This window comes from Chaetodon trifascialis, chromosome 20 (genome assembly GCF_039877785.1).
Source record: "Chaetodon trifascialis isolate fChaTrf1 chromosome 20, fChaTrf1.hap1, whole genome shotgun sequence".
Taxonomy (NCBI): Eukaryota; Metazoa; Chordata; class Actinopteri; order Chaetodontiformes; family Chaetodontidae; genus Chaetodon; species Chaetodon trifascialis.
The window spans coordinates 11,781,157-11,798,290 of NC_092075.1; the positions used below are offsets into that span (position 1 = coordinate 11,781,157).

General features: G+C 41.9%; 1 protein-coding gene across 1 annotated transcript in view; it reads right to left on the bottom strand.

The window, feature by feature from the left end:
• The window catches only part of nnt (nicotinamide nucleotide transhydrogenase), a 31,739-nt gene extending 17,263 nt beyond the window's left edge, over positions 1-14,476 (bottom strand). The window contains exons 1-11 of the mRNA XM_070988767.1: positions 14,347-14,476; positions 12,321-12,536; positions 7,103-7,332; positions 5,703-5,920; positions 5,482-5,569; positions 5,259-5,347; positions 4,541-4,728; positions 4,263-4,396; positions 3,973-4,164; positions 2,858-3,011; positions 1,692-1,853 (exon numbers count right to left, since the gene is read on the bottom strand). Coding sequence (XP_070844868.1) covers positions 1,692-1,853; positions 2,858-3,011; positions 3,973-4,164; positions 4,263-4,396; positions 4,541-4,728; positions 5,259-5,347; positions 5,482-5,569; positions 5,703-5,920; positions 7,103-7,332; positions 12,321-12,474 — 1,609 coding nt within the window. The 5' untranslated portion in view covers positions 12,475-12,536; positions 14,347-14,476. The remainder of the gene's footprint in view (positions 1-1,691; positions 1,854-2,857; positions 3,012-3,972; positions 4,165-4,262; positions 4,397-4,540; positions 4,729-5,258; positions 5,348-5,481; positions 5,570-5,702; positions 5,921-7,102; positions 7,333-12,320; positions 12,537-14,346) is intronic.
• Between the last annotated feature and the right edge of the window lie 2,658 nt (positions 14,477-17,134).

Here is a 17,134-nt window from a genome sequence, read left to right on the forward strand (position 1 = left end):
TATTATGCCTTGATCCCCCTTCTGAGTGCATTAATATTATGGCTCCCTGATACAGAGTCCAATCTGATACTTAGATTTACCTAAATGTTGAATAAATATTCGTCTCACTCAATAAAATAACAGGTGTCACCTACTAAATTTGGCATATTTCATTCAGGTATGGTTACATTTAGGTGGAGGGTCGAGACAAGGCTGGCCACCGCAACACACAGATCAGCCAGAAAGAACGCCAGCACGCATCAGTGGACACACACGCACACACCTACTATGACACATACACACACTATTATACTGGGTGGGCCAAAGTCCCGTAGGTGTGTCAGCCGCCAGGCTACAGGCAGACTGCGACAGTGAATCAGCGCTCTCAAGTAGATTAAAGCATTTCTATCGGACACCAGATATGAAACCAGTGGATACGAGACTGAAGGATTTAAGATGACCCACCAGTCACAGTCACTACTGCTCGTAACTCTATAATCTCCCCATGAAGAATATAACTGTCCCTCACTCAAACCCTAAATTCCAACATGATTCCCTAATGTCTGAGTGATTGTGTGCGTCTTTATGACGCCTGGCACAACAACAACAGAATTCTGTTGGTCTCACTGTTTCCATAACCACAGTCAGTCAGTGACAGACATAAAAAAGGGTAATAAAGGCCATGCCAAATATAAAAGAAAATACCTGGACAGGGAGGAAAAGGAGAGGAAGACAGATGGAGGGCCGACAACATGGAGAGAAGAAAGGAAAACCTTCAAATGAACTTCAGTGCATTTTCATTTCTTTCATTTGTGGTTTCAAATTCTATTGATTAATGATGATCTAATAAACTTGTGCATTTTGGACTGAAAAAATGTGGTGGAAAAAAAAACACATTTATTGATAGAATTAGTCAAATTTAACAGAGCTGCAGACGGTGAAATTTAAGAAGACAGAAAAGAAGGTATGAGAGGGTGGAAAGTAAAAGGGCACAGACCCACAGGAGCGAGAACGATGTTGTGAAGATGGGAATGTGAAAACAGAGTCTAGGTGTGAGCAATAAAGTTTTAAAAGGATGTGAAAACTATCTTAGTTGTCACACTGCTGGACTCTGCAACGGAGCTCTTGTGTCCGGCTGTGTGCGCGACTAAATGAGCAAAAGACTTCCCTGACCCTTAAAGATCACCAACGGTGTGTTACTTCCTACCCCAGTGTGGGTCTGAAGAGTGATCAAAGCCACGAGAACACACACGCGCACACACACACACCTACATCTCTAACCTCTTAACCCCTCTGTGTTAAGCAGCAGCAGACAATAAGGACAAAATCTTTAAAGTTTTTATTTGAACTCTGACTTCACAGACCTGCTGGACTGACATAGGACATGTCTGACCCTCTAGCTAGGTCTTTATTTTATGTTTTGTTTTGTCATTAATCCAGAGGAATATATAGAATTTAAGCAAGCAGGAGAAAGGGAATTCAACCTGCTGATGTATTATAAAAAAAATAGAATATGTACTTTATTTTGATATATTATATACCTTGTGCCTGTGCCTGTGCAGTATTGGATTGTATTACACTGACAACTTTACCCACAACCCTTTTGCTGAGGATGACACATTCATGTGCAATCGCTGGCTTCAATCCTTGGAAGACAGCTTTCAAAAGCTGAATTCACTTACGGCATAAGACGTACTAAACAAACAACTAACCTGAGATAGCGTTGGTGACAGACATGAGTGGAGAGTGCAGAGCAGGAGTGACTCCCCACACTGTGTGGTATCCCACGATGCCAGCAAGACCAAAGGTGGTGACGATCTGAGTGAAGGCGGCGTTAGGAGCGACCAGACCCAGACCCAGCAGGGTGGCAGCGCCTGGAACAAAGGGAGAAAGTCTTTAGTTGCTCCTGGCTTATTTGAAACATGGCATCAAAAAGCATATATTTACAAAGATCAATGAAGTCGATGAGGTAGAGCATTACATTTATTATTTTCAATTGAGTATATGTCAAAGTTTTATTTCTATTATTTATATATATATAATTTGTTTTACTTTATTGCAAACATTTATTTTTTTCTCACCCTGTTATCACCTTTCAACTCCTCTGGGGTAAAAGCAGTTTAAATAGTAAAATGAGTTTGGATATAGTAGATTGCCCTTTCTCTAGGCTCATTTGGTTGAATGTGGTAGGCACTTGCCCACCCATGTTGCCCTTACTTCCTGTTGTGAGTATAGTCATCAGTCAGAGAGCAATTTGTCTGGTTAGATTGCTGGAACTGGTAGCATGTGACAAACTTTCTTCCCCAAACTAACAGCTGTAGCATAGGAAGTTATCCATGTCAATGACAGTCAATGTAAAATGATTACAATGACTATGCTACATGACACGCTAATAAACACGCAACCAGCATGAAGCAACTTCACACTTGAGCCGCTAACATGAGCAGCTGTGTGGTGGTGATAAGTAGGAAACTACTGGATGGCCTAAACAATGTGTGAACCACATTAACTGCGTGTGGTGCACTTACACGGAGTGCTGTGTGGCACCATGGGAACCACTCACTACAGCACGACTTCAAACACACACTCAGCGTGACACTGCCTTTACAACGCACACTTCCTGACACTAACAAGGTGTCTGTGTGTGTCACTTCTCGCCTCCTGTGCACATTCCAGCGGTGACCTGAAAAGCTGATTATTAACCTGTCCTTCACCTTATGGCAGACCTCAACCCCCTTTAAGACCCACTGTGGACAATTAAAGAGAATACACCTTGTGAATGAGCACATTTCTCCGATATAGCAGCTTCCTGATTTCTCTACATAACCAGGAAATCTAAATTTAAATGACACATTCAGTTTCAAAGAAAAAAACCAACCTCCGGTGTACACGCTAGCAGTGGTAAGTGTAGCCTTGAAGGGGGAGATTTGGGTAGCCTTCTCCTTCTCCAGCTCTTGGACGGACTTGGGTTTAGGAGGAGCTGCGACGGGCAAATTGTTGGGCTGAGGAGCGGGGAACAGATTCTTTCCATTCTGGAGGTGACATCGTGTGGACATGATGGGAAGAAAGAGGGGAAAAAAGAAAGTTTATGTCAACATTTCCAAACCATCATGTTAACAGCTGGAGCTTTGGTTACCTCCACCTTATAGAGAAGAAAGAAACAGCTGCAAAAAGTGATGGAAACAAGGGTAGTTATCAGTTATATCAACTAGATCAGATGACACTTATTAAGAGCTGATTTGATCTCTGCTTTCATTCCCTGATCCCATTGCCTGCTGGTGTATGATGACCTCTGCCGCATTCATAAATCTGTGAAATATTAGACCGTGCTGTCAAGATCAAAGTAAGCCAACTAATGACCAGCAGGTACAGTAAGTAACATCTGATTTCAGCATCATTTAGAAGATGTGCAACCATTACTGCAATCAGATATTGGTCAAATTACTATTTGTTCATTCCAATAAATGAACACGGCTTCACTGAGACTGATTATGGGAAAAATAATCTCCCAAAAATATGACCAAGATCTATGACCAATATTAAGATTGATAAATGATATGGCTCTACCTAACCAAAAAAAAAAAACATGTTAATTGAAGAAATGAAGCCAACAGTAGCTGTGGTGGTGGACCATCACTGCCTGACACACAAAGCAATATTTGAGCACGATTATGTAAAAATAATCAAGGACCAATTTCTAATTTACACAAATTAAGCTAAATAGAGTCTGTGAGAATCAGCTCACAGAGCCTAATAAACACAATGTAATTCTATATTCAACCTTTATGTGTTTTGAGGGGATGTGACTTCCTTGGCAGCAGGTAAGATGCTCTAAAAAGAGAGTGAGAAGACAAGTTTGTCCTTAGGGTGACATCTAGTGACTGTGAGAGGGACCTGCAAGGTATTACAAATGATTTCCTCCAGGACTGCGTGGATCCTCAGCTGTGCACACACGTATGTTTGTTCGGCTGCTGGTCACATAAGACCTCATACCTCCATGACGACAGATCCTCTGACAACGTGGTCCATGGTCCCGTAGTCAAATGCGTCCTTGACATCGAGGTAAAAGTTGTTCTTGTCGGGGCTGATGGCCCGCACCAACTTTGTGATGTTGTTGGAGTACAGAGTGCTGGACTGTGTTGGCAAACGGCTGGGCAGGTCTGTGTAGCCAATATGGGTCACTCCCTAAAAATAACAAATAAAAAAGACAGATTACATTAAATTGGAAGAGCAGACCAGTGACGTCTTGGCATGGGTGTGAGTGCGTGGATGTGCGCACTGACCCTGTGAACTGAAAGCTCTCCAGGTACTGTGGTCTCAATGTTTCCTCCAGCCTCAGCAGCCAAGTCCACCAACACTGACCCGTCTTTCATGCTCTCTACCATTGGTCTGGTGATCAGGATGGGTGCCCGTTTGCCTACAATGTGACAATGAAAACACAGACATCGAGCCATCAGCACATATTTACCCAAGAGGTTAAACAAATTCACTGAGCTACTGTGGATACACGGCCACGCTATATACGTCAGTGTCTACGTTTAGTCTGTGCTTCTGTGCATACCAGGGATAAGAGCAGTGGTGATGATAATGTCCACCTCTTGACACTGTTTGGCAAACAGCTTCATCTCTGCCTCGATGAACTCTTTTGACATTTCCTTGGCGTAGCCTCCCTGGCCTTCTCCTGACTCCTTTATATCCACCTCCAGCGGCTCTGCGCCCAGAGATTTAAACTGCTCCAAAGCTGCAGCTCTGGGAGAGGAGGGATAATGATTTCTTAGTCAGACTGAGGGGAAATATCTTCAACAGAACACGAGAACACAAGCTTCATGTGATATAAAACATCTCCATTCTCATAGATTGGCCATGCAGAAGTGTTTGACTGTATAAAACATGGACATAGTCTTTGTGCCGTCACCCATAGGTGTCTGAAGAGCCATTGTGAAGCTCAGTGGCAGTGACTTCACACATCACCATCTTGGCAGCGTCTGACTCCACCAAACTCACAGCTAATCCAAAACCTGGCAGAGGTGGAGCTGAGGCATGTTGCTGAAACCTTGCCACTAGCTGTCATTCATAGCGGCCTTAATTATGCTGAATTTTAAGCCTTAATACAATTCAAATCAGGGAGTTACATAAAAATTCACCCCTGTAGCTCATGACACACTACAAATGCAAATGTCTGTCCAAGAGAAAAATCCAACTCTGCTCAAATACAATCTTTCAAAGCTAGTGTTCATGTCAATCATAATTCAGAGGTACAATGCAGAGTAAAAACAAACCTGGTATCAAATCCTCTGACGATGGCTCCCATGGCCCTGGCAGTACCAGCTGCTGCCAACCCAGCCACACCACCTCCAATGATCAGAACCTACTCACATACACATGAAAGGGTTTTAGCAGGTTTAAAGTGACACAGGCACATTCACACTTCTGACAATACTTCTACATTTTGCCAATAAAATAAATTCCATTTACAGAAAGACACACACTCATACTACACACCTTCGCAGGTGGCACTTTGCCAGCTGCTGTGATTTGTCCAGTGAAAAAGCGACCAAAGTTGTTAGCTGCCAGCACAACTGCCTTGTACCTGAAATGAGAGGAAAATGACACAGGAAATGATGAGAAACTGCAAAATCAATCAATAAAACATGTCCAATTATGACAACAGAAAATATTGGGAAAATCACATCACTCAAGTGGACTGTTGGTCATGTACATACCCTGCAATGTTCGCCATGGAGCTCAGCGCGTCATAACCCTGGGCGATGGTGACTCGGGGCACCTGGTCCATAGCCAGGACGGTGGCCTTCTTCTGGGACAGCATGTCCATCAGCTCAGGGTTCTGAGCTGGGTAGATGAAGCTGATTAAAGTGGACGCATCCTTCATCATATCCACCTCGTGGACTCCCAAAGCAGGGTTGAAAACGGGAGCGCGGACCTGGAAGCAGAGAAATTGGTTGAAAAGATAAGACACGGGAAAAGATGAGAAGGAAAGCTTCGTATTCAGCTACAATCTGCACGTTAAAGCTTGTTTTGTTCATCCTTTTCATTCCTGTCCCTTTCCCTGCTTTGTCCACCGTGGCCTAAACAAGTCCTTTTCACACATGCACAACCATGAATTTATCTAAAAGTTCGACAGAGGAGCTAAGAGATTAGTGTAGATGCTGCTACAGTATCAGTTATATCAGAACTGGAGTATTTCTTTGAAGAAAGAAGAGCAAAAACCAGCACTGAAGGCTTTTCTTGATGGAAAAGATGTTTTCGCTCATCTTCCGAGTGTGTCATATGATTCACTGATCTGATTGGTTGAAGTTAGCCTGTGATAGACAGTGACAGATAGTTCATTCAATCACCTGACAATTATTTTTTGAAAGTTTCTGTGCTTTTCTGAACAGTTTCCATGGATGGCTGTGAACACAAAGTCCATGTAATGTCCGACTGAGCCCATGTGTGACTAGTGCAGGTCATTATCCAGGGAATTCACAGCGAGAGAGAACTGAGGAATGCAAACACAGTCATCATTATAGATGTGTCCTCCTCATCCTCCTGCATGCTTCACCCAGGCGCCATCCCTCACTTAAACCAAACTGAGTATCTGCAGTTGGAGAGAACACATCTGACATGGACAGTGTCCTGTCATGTCCCACATGCCTGAAAGGGCAACATCCTGGACAATATCCACACCTGATTCTCTGGACTCTGGATTCAGGATTTCATATGAAAAAACAGCGATGGAGACATAGTTAATTGCTATTCTGTAATGGGAGCACTGATTCTATCCCACATTTTCAGAGTCACAGTCATTCTTGCTTTTCCTCCTGCACCTAACAAGACGAAAAAGCAGATGAGGTGCCAAAAGCTGCTGCTGTCTTCAAAAACGCTGACTGGCCCACCCTGTGCCTTCCTTCCTTTTCCCTCTTCCGTCCATTATTCCTCATTATCTCATCTTAAACCTTAACCAGCCCTTCAGAACAAGACACATCTGGCATTTTCAACTGCTTGCAAGGTTGTCTGAATCATCCAACCACCTAATTTACCTCCTCCTCCCTCTCTCTGGCCTTGGTGAACTATTAAACAATCCACTTCTCATTTCCTCTTCCACTCCGCACTTAAATCCTACCTTAACCACCACATCAGAAGCAAAGACGTCTTTAATGTCTTTAATTGTTGCTCCAGCCTGGGCGTACTGTTCATCATTGAACTTGGAGGGCTCTCCGGCTCCGGACTCCACGACGACATTGAAGCCCTGTTTGATGAGCGCCTGGACACCAGCGGGAGAAAGCGCCACTCGACGTTCACTCTGGAAAATTTCTTTGGGCACACCGACTGTGAGTTGTTTGTATGGAATACCTGCAGAAACAGAAACAAAACAGGAACGCGTGAGATAGGTGACAGTTGTTATATTCATTCATTTATTGACTTTCATGCTTTAATGTTAACTAATTACAGTTGCTTCTGGTCTTGTTTAAACCAATCATAGAATAACAGCCTATAAAACAAAAGCACTGTTGACACAGTCTGGTTGTTAAAGCGTTTTTCACAAAGCTTTATGGAGGAAATACCACAGATATGACAGAGGTGTGCACAGTGGGTATGTTTATGTGTATGAGAAGTGTGTATCTTGTCCTCGTCCAAAACAATAAAAATCTAAATAAACATGACACAAGATACTTAACTGTTGTTTTCCTGATTGAATATCATCACAACCACTGTTGTTTGTTTTATGAGAAAGGTCACTTTAGCGAAGAGCACAATACTTTTTCATGTCCTCTGCAGCTTCAAGGAGAGTCAACACTGTGTTTACCATAAATACTGTACAGTGTATGCAATGGCCTTTGTAGGCAGACAGATAAGGTCAGTGTCCTGTAACAACACTTGGAGTCTACAGCTATGTGACAAGCTTTGTGAATACAAAGTACAGCTGAGGCTGATGGAAATGTCTTTAGTTTTGCAGGTATTTGACCCTTAAAGTAATGAACACAGTGAAATGTCACCAAAGTCATTAGGATACGTTGTCTGGGAATGATGAATGCTTCTTTTAAACTTTGTGCCAATTCATTAGGTAGATATGAAAATATATCACTGGAAAACTATGACAGTCTGACCTGCACTTGGCACAGGAACCAAAGTCAGACGATCATTGAAGTCATTAGGATTCATCCTCTGAGGACCATAAAGATCTGTACAAAATGTGATGAACATCCAACCAATAATGATCACCATATCATAGTCATGACCAAAGTATTTCACTGACCGACTGACATTACTATCCCTGAACCCCACGAGCACTGCAGTTCTATAGAAGCCGAGCTTGCAATTACTGTTTTTCAGTGCCGTTATCTTGAGAGCACAAGATATTTATCGAGTTATCTTGAGTTAACGAGCTTTGTTAACTAAAGATAGAGAGATAATCAACCCATTTTCACAAGAAAACAAAAGATTACATTCTCTTACTACTTCTAAGGTTTTTCAGAGACCAGGATTGCCATGCCAGCATGGATGGATGGCATCTTGACAACTGAGGGACACGTCCGCTTTGACCACTGTATATAAGAGATATAAGTGTGTGTGTGTGTGTGTGTGTGTGTGTGTGTGTGTGTGTGTGTGTGTGTGTGTGTGTGTGCATCACGGTCCACTCTTATGAATCTTATGAAGTCGTTTTCTCATAATTATTTTGTTATCTCAAGAAATTGGCCTTTAGTTTTCTCAAGGAGGAAAAAAGTTTTGCTATTTCGAGAAACACAGAGTCAAATAAGGAGCAATATACAGTGACAATGACGAAGACACTGACCTATTATTAGTCTGTGTCTTTTTGTAGTGCTCTTAAGTCTAGTGTCCCAGCGACAGGCAGGTCACATGTTGAGTCCTATGGAAAATTCCACTGCAGCTCTTTCCCTCCGTCTCTTCGTCTACACATAAACACGGGAGCATCTGACAGGCTGCCTTTCCTTTCGCCCTGCTGCGGTGGCCCGTCCTCTAACAACTTCTGCTTTACGATAAGCTCCACAACACGAGACGGCCAGCAAACGACAACATAACACTGTATGTGCTGTATGGCCTAACACATCTAGCAGTCAGATGCCAATAAAGAGATCAGAGTCACAGAGCTGGGCTCTTTATCCCACAGCTATCGTATTACTGAGCAAAATGCAGTTCAGATTAAGTTCAAAATGAGCAGACAGCAGCAGATACTCCTGACCACCATCATACCCCTAAAAACCCTACTCTGGTATACTCTGGCAGTAATACTGCAGTTATTACTCTGTAGTTATATACTGTAGTCTGATGCATATATTTTTACTGATTTGTTACATATTTGTTTTTCTCTATATATTGTTTTATAATGCACATAGTGTTTACATACACTTATTGTCTCTTTTCTATACTTTCTCTACACTGACAGACCTTTCTACTCTAGAATGGGAGCAACTGTACCGTGACCCAATTTCCCCTTGAGGACCAATAAAGTATTTCTGATTCTGAAAATATTATGAAGAGCAGCAGCGACCGAGTGTTATCTTGTGTTTGGACTCAACATACTTGTACTCTAGGAGAATCTCACAAAACAGATAATGATAACCTATGAAGGTCAATATCTAAATAGAAACTATCTAATATAATACTATCTAATATCTATATATACTATCTAATATCAACTATCTAAAAATTAAACTGCTAAATTTAATGTGACCTTTTCCAGAAACTAGTTGAGACAGTTGTTGGTTAGGCCTAATTCCAAGATGGGTATTAACACAAACCAGAGCCTCAAGTAAAGCCTTACCAATTTTATATAATTAACACATTCAAATTAAAATAAGGTTTAAAGTTCTGCATAATCAAGGTTGTGTCCCCTTGGAGTGACAGCTGGCCACTAGGTTTCAGACACCAGGCTTCATTCAGCCCGCCTCAGCTCCACCTCTTTGCTCATATTTGGATTAGCTGGGATTTTGGTAGAGTCAGGTGGTGCCGAGATGGCGACGGCCAGAGCCACTGTCTTTAGGAACTACGGGTGATGTCACAGAGGCAATGTCCATGGTTTATACAGTCTGTGGTCTGACTGACCGGGCTCTCAGCTCCAGTGAAACATCAAACAATAGGCAAACCCCAAGTTTAGCCTCGAGCCTGAGAGACAAACGGGGCCCCACTTCTGTCCAGTGTCACAGCATTTTGTCCATACTGCCTTGAAATGGTGGGAGGTTTGTAACAATTCTGAAAACGCTGATATCATGAGATGTCAAGTGAAACCTCTCATCTGTTGTAATGCTTTAAGATAGCAGATTTCTGACCATGAGTAACACTTGGACTTTTTTCATGCTATGCCATCTTTCAACATTTGGTGGCGTTAAAGTGCCAAAAATATATTTTTAACTATTTTATGAGGAAGGACATGCAACACTTCTATTAGGCCTGAAGGATACACACAATGTATCAGCACATTCATTTCAATGAGGGTACTGAACTGCATTGAAACAGAGTGACTCACACATGATAACTTTCCTAATAAAATCTTCCCTTATAGTATTATAAAACCATTGTGCAGCATTTGAGTTTGATAAGCCTTTGAGCTCCTTGTTGTATGACTCAAACCCGTCTTCCTGGAATATATTTCTCTCTCTCACAAACACCAGAAGCAACACGTCCCCACCAACACACTTGCGGTGCCTTGTTGTCAGTCAGTGTTTTGACACAATGTGAATACAGACAGGTCTATGCAGGTAGCATCTGCTAATCATTAAGCATAATTACTTTATAAATGTCTTAACACTCGTCCCATGAATAATCCTCTTCAGCACATCGAAGCTGGTAATGCTTCAAATTTTGAGAATGTCAATAACAGCATGTTCATAGAGCACAGAGTCATTTTTTTCCACGTCACAGTTCACCAATCCAGTTTCACATCAACACACTGCCTCGGCCTATGCTGTACGGCTATAGGCGCCCCAGAGGCCATATCTTCTCCTCTGCAACCCTATACGCTGACACCCATGCGTCCAGAATAGACGCTGCCAGCTGTTACTGAAGCCAGCTGAACTGCAGAGGTGTCCCCATGAACCAGGTCACAAGCGCCCCCCTTCAACATACAGAGAGACCTCCAGCACAACTGTGAGCCCAGCAGGTTCAGACGTGAGGCACCTGCAACCAGCTGGTACTGGCTTTCAAAGTACACACACAAGCATGCACGCACAGAGTGAAGGCATGGAAAATGGAGAATTAAAGCCTGAGGGCTGCAGTATCCTAAATGTGACCTTGGGACTGAAAGCAACAGCAGCGAGCAACACTGGCTTTTAAGACGAGTTAAAGGAAAAGCAGCAGCATGGGGTTACAGGATGTCCTCAGTTTGGTTTTATTTATCTCTACTTTGCCTAAACAGGAGATTATCTTCTTCATAACAATTACAACGACCTTAAAAAGGAAAAAGCATGCAAGAAATAAACAAAGAAATATGAATAAATGGGTAGTGCTCTACATTACTACATGACAGATCTGTTTGAACAGCTGCCAAGGCCAATGAAGGACAATGATAAGAATAGCACATGTGTCTGTCCATTCTAATGCTGAGTACCACTCTGTGTTGTAATGAGCAGGTATGCACCTGCCATGCTGCACCTGATGCACACGTACATGAGAACGCACACAGAAGCTACAGGCGGCGTCGCCATCGGTGGTAAAACGTGTGTCTATAAACCTCAGCAGCTGTGCAAGTGTTTTAAGTTTTGATCTCCACAGGAGGAAAAAAATCACCCTGGTATTCAAGAATACAATCATTCCTTCAAGAAAAGCAGCAAACCCTTTTGACTGAAAAGCTTGGACCATTGATTCCTTATCAAAACAGTTGCAGATCATTTTCCTGCTGACTGACAAATAATTTCAGCCATAACGGCACCTTTTACCTCTCAGGCCTGTTCAGAGCTCTTGCTTGCAGGTTGAACAGTGTACCTCATACAATGACAATTCAGTGAATGAGTCATCTGTATATGTGTGTGAGCTCAACAATAGTAGCCCCCAGGTGCCAACAACAAGCCAAATGAGCAATTGAGAAAACAATATTTAAAGTAATTGTGCAAGCTTGTAGCTGTTGCAGGCATTTTGTCAATGAATCAAATTAAAACCTGACACACAATCAAAATATAACGGTTTTATTTGCTGAGGGATGTCTGAAAAAGGTTTAAATGTCGCTGTCAAACTGGGACAGAGTGTGTGCTGTCACAACTTTTATGCTTTCTTTTATGGCTGAACAATTAACCTAAATATTTCTCCAAATCACACTGTAGCATTTGATGTTCTATCTATTCTATCATGTCCACTCATGAAATCACCATGTGAGGCCCGTGTCTTACCTGGACTGGCACATCGTCCAAGAGCTTGATGGGTCCTGAAAAAGCGAAGGCATGACGTTTTGATAGCGTGGCCGCTCTGCAGCTTCACACAGGGCACCCGGCTGAACACAGGGACCGAGCAGCTCGTCGCCACAACACGTAGGAGGCTTGCCATGGTGCACACACACCCGACACTCACACACCAGGAGGAGCTCAACAGGACAGACAGCACCCCTCCTGTGGAAGAGACGGGTGGGAGATAAGGGCACCAACAGACAGATGGGGGAGGGGGTTATGGGTAAAGAATATCAGTAGGGTGAAAATGTGTGAGAGGGAAAATAAAGAGTGTCAATATTTCTCCACATCCACTGCACATAATCTCACATTTTTAAAAGTATGGGCTATAATATGTGCTAAAAAGTTCAGAAAAATGTTCAACCCTGTTCCCTTCCAGATCAGATACTCACACGATGATATATGTTTACGCAACAGGTCACTTTCAGCAAGACAAGACTTTCCTACATGCACTCAAATCAACAAGTGTTCTGCCTGTTGGAGCCACATTTTGAATCAGCCATAGGCTTTTGCTCTAATACAAGCATATGTGCATTTTTGTCCATTTTATGCAAGGATCCTTTTGGAAAGAAAAAAACACTACTGTACAAATCTCTACATGAATAAAATCATGGACAACCACAACCACTTCTTTATATCACAGTCCAGTGAGTGTCTCTGAGGCAGTAAACAGCCTGAGGGACACTATGTTTACTTTAAAGGGAGATAATGGAACTGGGATAGACTGGGACAGCTGGACTGATGTAGTTTAGTAGGTTTAGACTAGAATGGACTGGCAATAAACTCTGAGCTGTGTACACAGTAAAGAGACACCGAAAACAATAAACACCACTAATACAGAAATCGGTTCAAGTCATTTATCAAGTAGATATCCGAGCATTGGCTGGTTCCAGCTTCTCTAATGTGAAAATCTGTAAACTGAATATCTTTGGGTTGATTGTAAAAATAGCTTAATTATTTGACAATGACTAATTGTTAGCTGCAGCACTGGAAGGCATGTGCTATTATACAAATAAGGACAAAAGCACAACGAAAAATGACACCTCAGGGTCATCATAAAAACTGTATAAATCAACTGTGTCCCTGTTATGCCACGACTGGAGCCTTGGTGGCACAACTGACCTACTTGGTAGACTTAAACATGGTCAAAGGATCAATATAGCCTGGCACCTAAGCATACAATAGGTAAGCATTTTGATAGGGTGTCAAAGATGTCATTTATTTATGTATTTTTTTCAATGAAAGTTTCCCCAGGTACAAGTTGAAAAGTGTTCGCTTTGTCCAGCCGTCACAGCGCAAACCAACGTGTGTTGTGTTCAGGACTCATTTTTAATGTCAGGGAAAAAAAGTAAAGAAAAAAAAAGAAACCACCACGTCATCAAAACCTGCTGCTTCCTTAAATGTGAGGTTAACAACATTAACTCACAAAAACCTTGCTAAAGGCTGATCAGGGTTTCAAACTGCAAACGTTTGCTGCCTTGTCCCGAATGTGCCGGGTTAAACACGGGTCAGGACTTCAACCGCTGTCACCATAAACCTCTGGCATCTTTACCGGAATGACCCAATAAGTCACCCATAAAACAACGTTTAAATCAATGGCGTCCATTCGAAAATACTGTCTCCCAACTTTGTGTCGCCCAGAGAGGCTGCAGCGTAAAACGCGATGGATTAAATGTGTTTTCGGTAGGCCAGCGCTCAGTGCTCAGTTTCTCTATGAGTCAGGCATCAACAAGATTAATCCAGGCGGGCAGCACTTTACTCTTTTGTCTGCGCTCACTACAACGATCTAGCGGGGTGAACGCCAACGTCAGCTAGCTAGCGCGCTAGCTGGCAGCTAAGACACATCTGTTTTGTGCAGGAGAGCGACGTATGAGTCAAAAAGCCCTCACACCCCCGCAGACCGATGCAATCAGAGACAAATGCATGTTGAAAAGTGAGAGCAGAAAAGTTAGCGGCACTTATTTCAACTGACCTTTGCCAATGCTCCTGGCTCTGTGCAGCACAGGCGAACTGCGTTAACCCGGAAGATGTCCGGGGAAGCGGCCGGCATTGGAATATTATTGGATCTTATGAGCCGCATCAGAGGATATCTGATGACTTCTGATGTGCCGTCACCGAATAACTGGCCCTGACAAAAACCAAAAAAAAATGCATACAAATATGTCATATAGTATCAGTCACCTCAGCATTTTATTAATTGGCAGTAACGTTAATGTTCTTATTTTTTTATTTTTATCCGTTCAGGCTCAATTAAAACACAAATTATGTTTAAATCTTTTTGTTGGAAGCATGTGCACCGGTAGATTTCCAGGTAGACAAGCTACAACTACATACAAATACACGTGCAATGACAAAGAAATGAAATAATATGCACATTTACGTGTCCACTGCTCTGTCAGAAATGGCGTCCCAAAACTGCAACACACAGAAGATGCATTTCTGCATTGTTTCCACTGAGGGGCGCTCTTTTACTAATTTATATCCACCATTGCACTTGGATAAAATGTGGTCTGATTGTGGGTATAGAAAATTATTATTAGGTGCCATTAGGTGTCATGTTGTGATTTATATCCTTTATACTAAATATACAGATACTCATAAGCCACTGAATCAAATCCAATGTTTTCTGATATTAAGTCATTTGGATTGTGGTGCGAGGTCACTGGTAGGAGGTTTTTAATCAACAGATGTTGTATGTGTAATCTAATCTATCTGAACTGATAATTTCATACATGTAGAAATACTTTAAACTCAAACAAATCTCTAGAGTGATTATGTCTTCATAAAAGGAAAATATGATAGACAGAATCAAACTGTTTACAGTGTAGAAACAATCATGATCACCAAACTGCCTGTAGTCCAGGATTTCACTACTAGTTGAACTCTGGTTGGCCCCCTCCGGCCCCCTCCGGCCCCCTCCGGCCCTTGTCATGGACTCCTCACCTCCTTTCACCATACTAGCAATGGCACAGATGTCCAAACATGTGGGATTCACATTTCTCCACTAAGGGGTGCATTTTTACATTCACATTGTGTCATTAAGTCATTTTCTTCCATTGTTGAAGTTTTCATTTTTTATTGAAACTGACAACATGAAGTGATAAAATGAGTTATCACTATCATCAGTTAATTATCACTGAGCTTTTATCTTTGGGGGAGCATGTTTCTGGATGCTTGATGACTTGCATGAGTCAAAGTTTCAGTGTTATAAGGTCGCTGCTGTGGAGCTTGTTCTCTCCTCTCCAGCACCGTTAAACTGTGAACTGTCAATGATAGCTTGTGTATGTTCCCTCATTCCTCTGGTGTGTTTCTGGTGGTGGAAGGTGGTTCAACATCCTTGTAAATCTTTGTTAATGAAAAACTAGCAATGAGACAGAACCTGTGTTCTTCTTTTTCTGTCACTTACTTTCTCCCTTTACTTACAGTGGAGTATAAGTTGTATACAGCATAATATGCTGTATGCTGTATGATCAGTATGTCTCTGTGTGAGAGAGTATATATATATATCTATATATACTCTCTCACACAGAGACATACTGATCATCTGGTTCTCTTTATCAGGCTCAGAGTGGAATGCATTGTTGCTACGCCTGTTTCTCATTTCAGCGTTTCACCCTAAAAACTCCTCTAATTGACTTGCTTCATACATCTTTCTTCTATAATCTCTCGTCTTTTCTTCTTCTTCCTCTGTGACATTAAAACTAGAAATTTAAGCAACACATGTCATTTTTAGGTCAGGAAGCAGGTGGAAGAACATTTCGGATTGTAGCACCCCCTGAGAGTCATTGTTTTCAATAGTTGTGTATCCATTTTTCTTTAAATTGTCTCCTTTTTTTCTCATGTTATCATTTTGAAAATTAAGGATGGAATAAAATGGAATAAAGACCCTTTATAATTGTCATATGATGTTGAAAATAAACTTATAGCTGCCACTCACGGATGGATACCTTTTCCCTGGCAGAAGGTCTTCAGAGTTCACTCGCCTGTGGGCTCATTTTACTCAGATTCAAAACTTTGAACTGGTGTGAACTTTCCTATACTGCAGCATCTGTCAGCCCGTCTGCGTTATTTATGGTTCCTGCCATTTCCCTTCATTTAAAAGCCTTAACTCCTGTTGAACAAATGGCTTTGTGTTGAACTACTCTAACCTAACCTCCCACTTTTACTCCTTTATTCTTTCAACACTCAATTTTTTAACTGCTTTTCTTCTTTTTTTTCCTACATGTGTGAGGCAGACTGCAACAGTTTGTGATTACCATCACTCAAGCTGGTGCCACTCTGATGAATATTGACAGATTTTACAATCAAAACTGTCAAATCCAATCAATCCTGGTAAAATAAAGCAAATAATTTGATATTGTACTGATCCTCGCGGGGACATTTTCTCATAACTTGCCATTCACAAAGGCAGTCGGAGATTTAGTTCATCAAAGACAAAGTAGGTGAAATTACGCTACTGTCCTACTAACATGTAAAGTAACAATGAGTGTGTGTTTTTGCGTGTGTGAATACACATATGTGGGTTCATTGGCATCCACCTGCATATCGGTATGTGAGCATGTACTGTTTATATGAGAGTGATTGTTTTTCTATTAACGAAGCCGTCTATTGTGAGACAAAGCAGCAGCACATGCACATACGCAGAAATGTGTTAGTTTGTGAAGAGAGAGAGAGACAGACAGCTAGACAGAGAGAGAGAGAGACAGATAGACAGAGAGAGAGGCAGACAGAGTGGGAGAGACAGGGAGAAACAAAGAGAT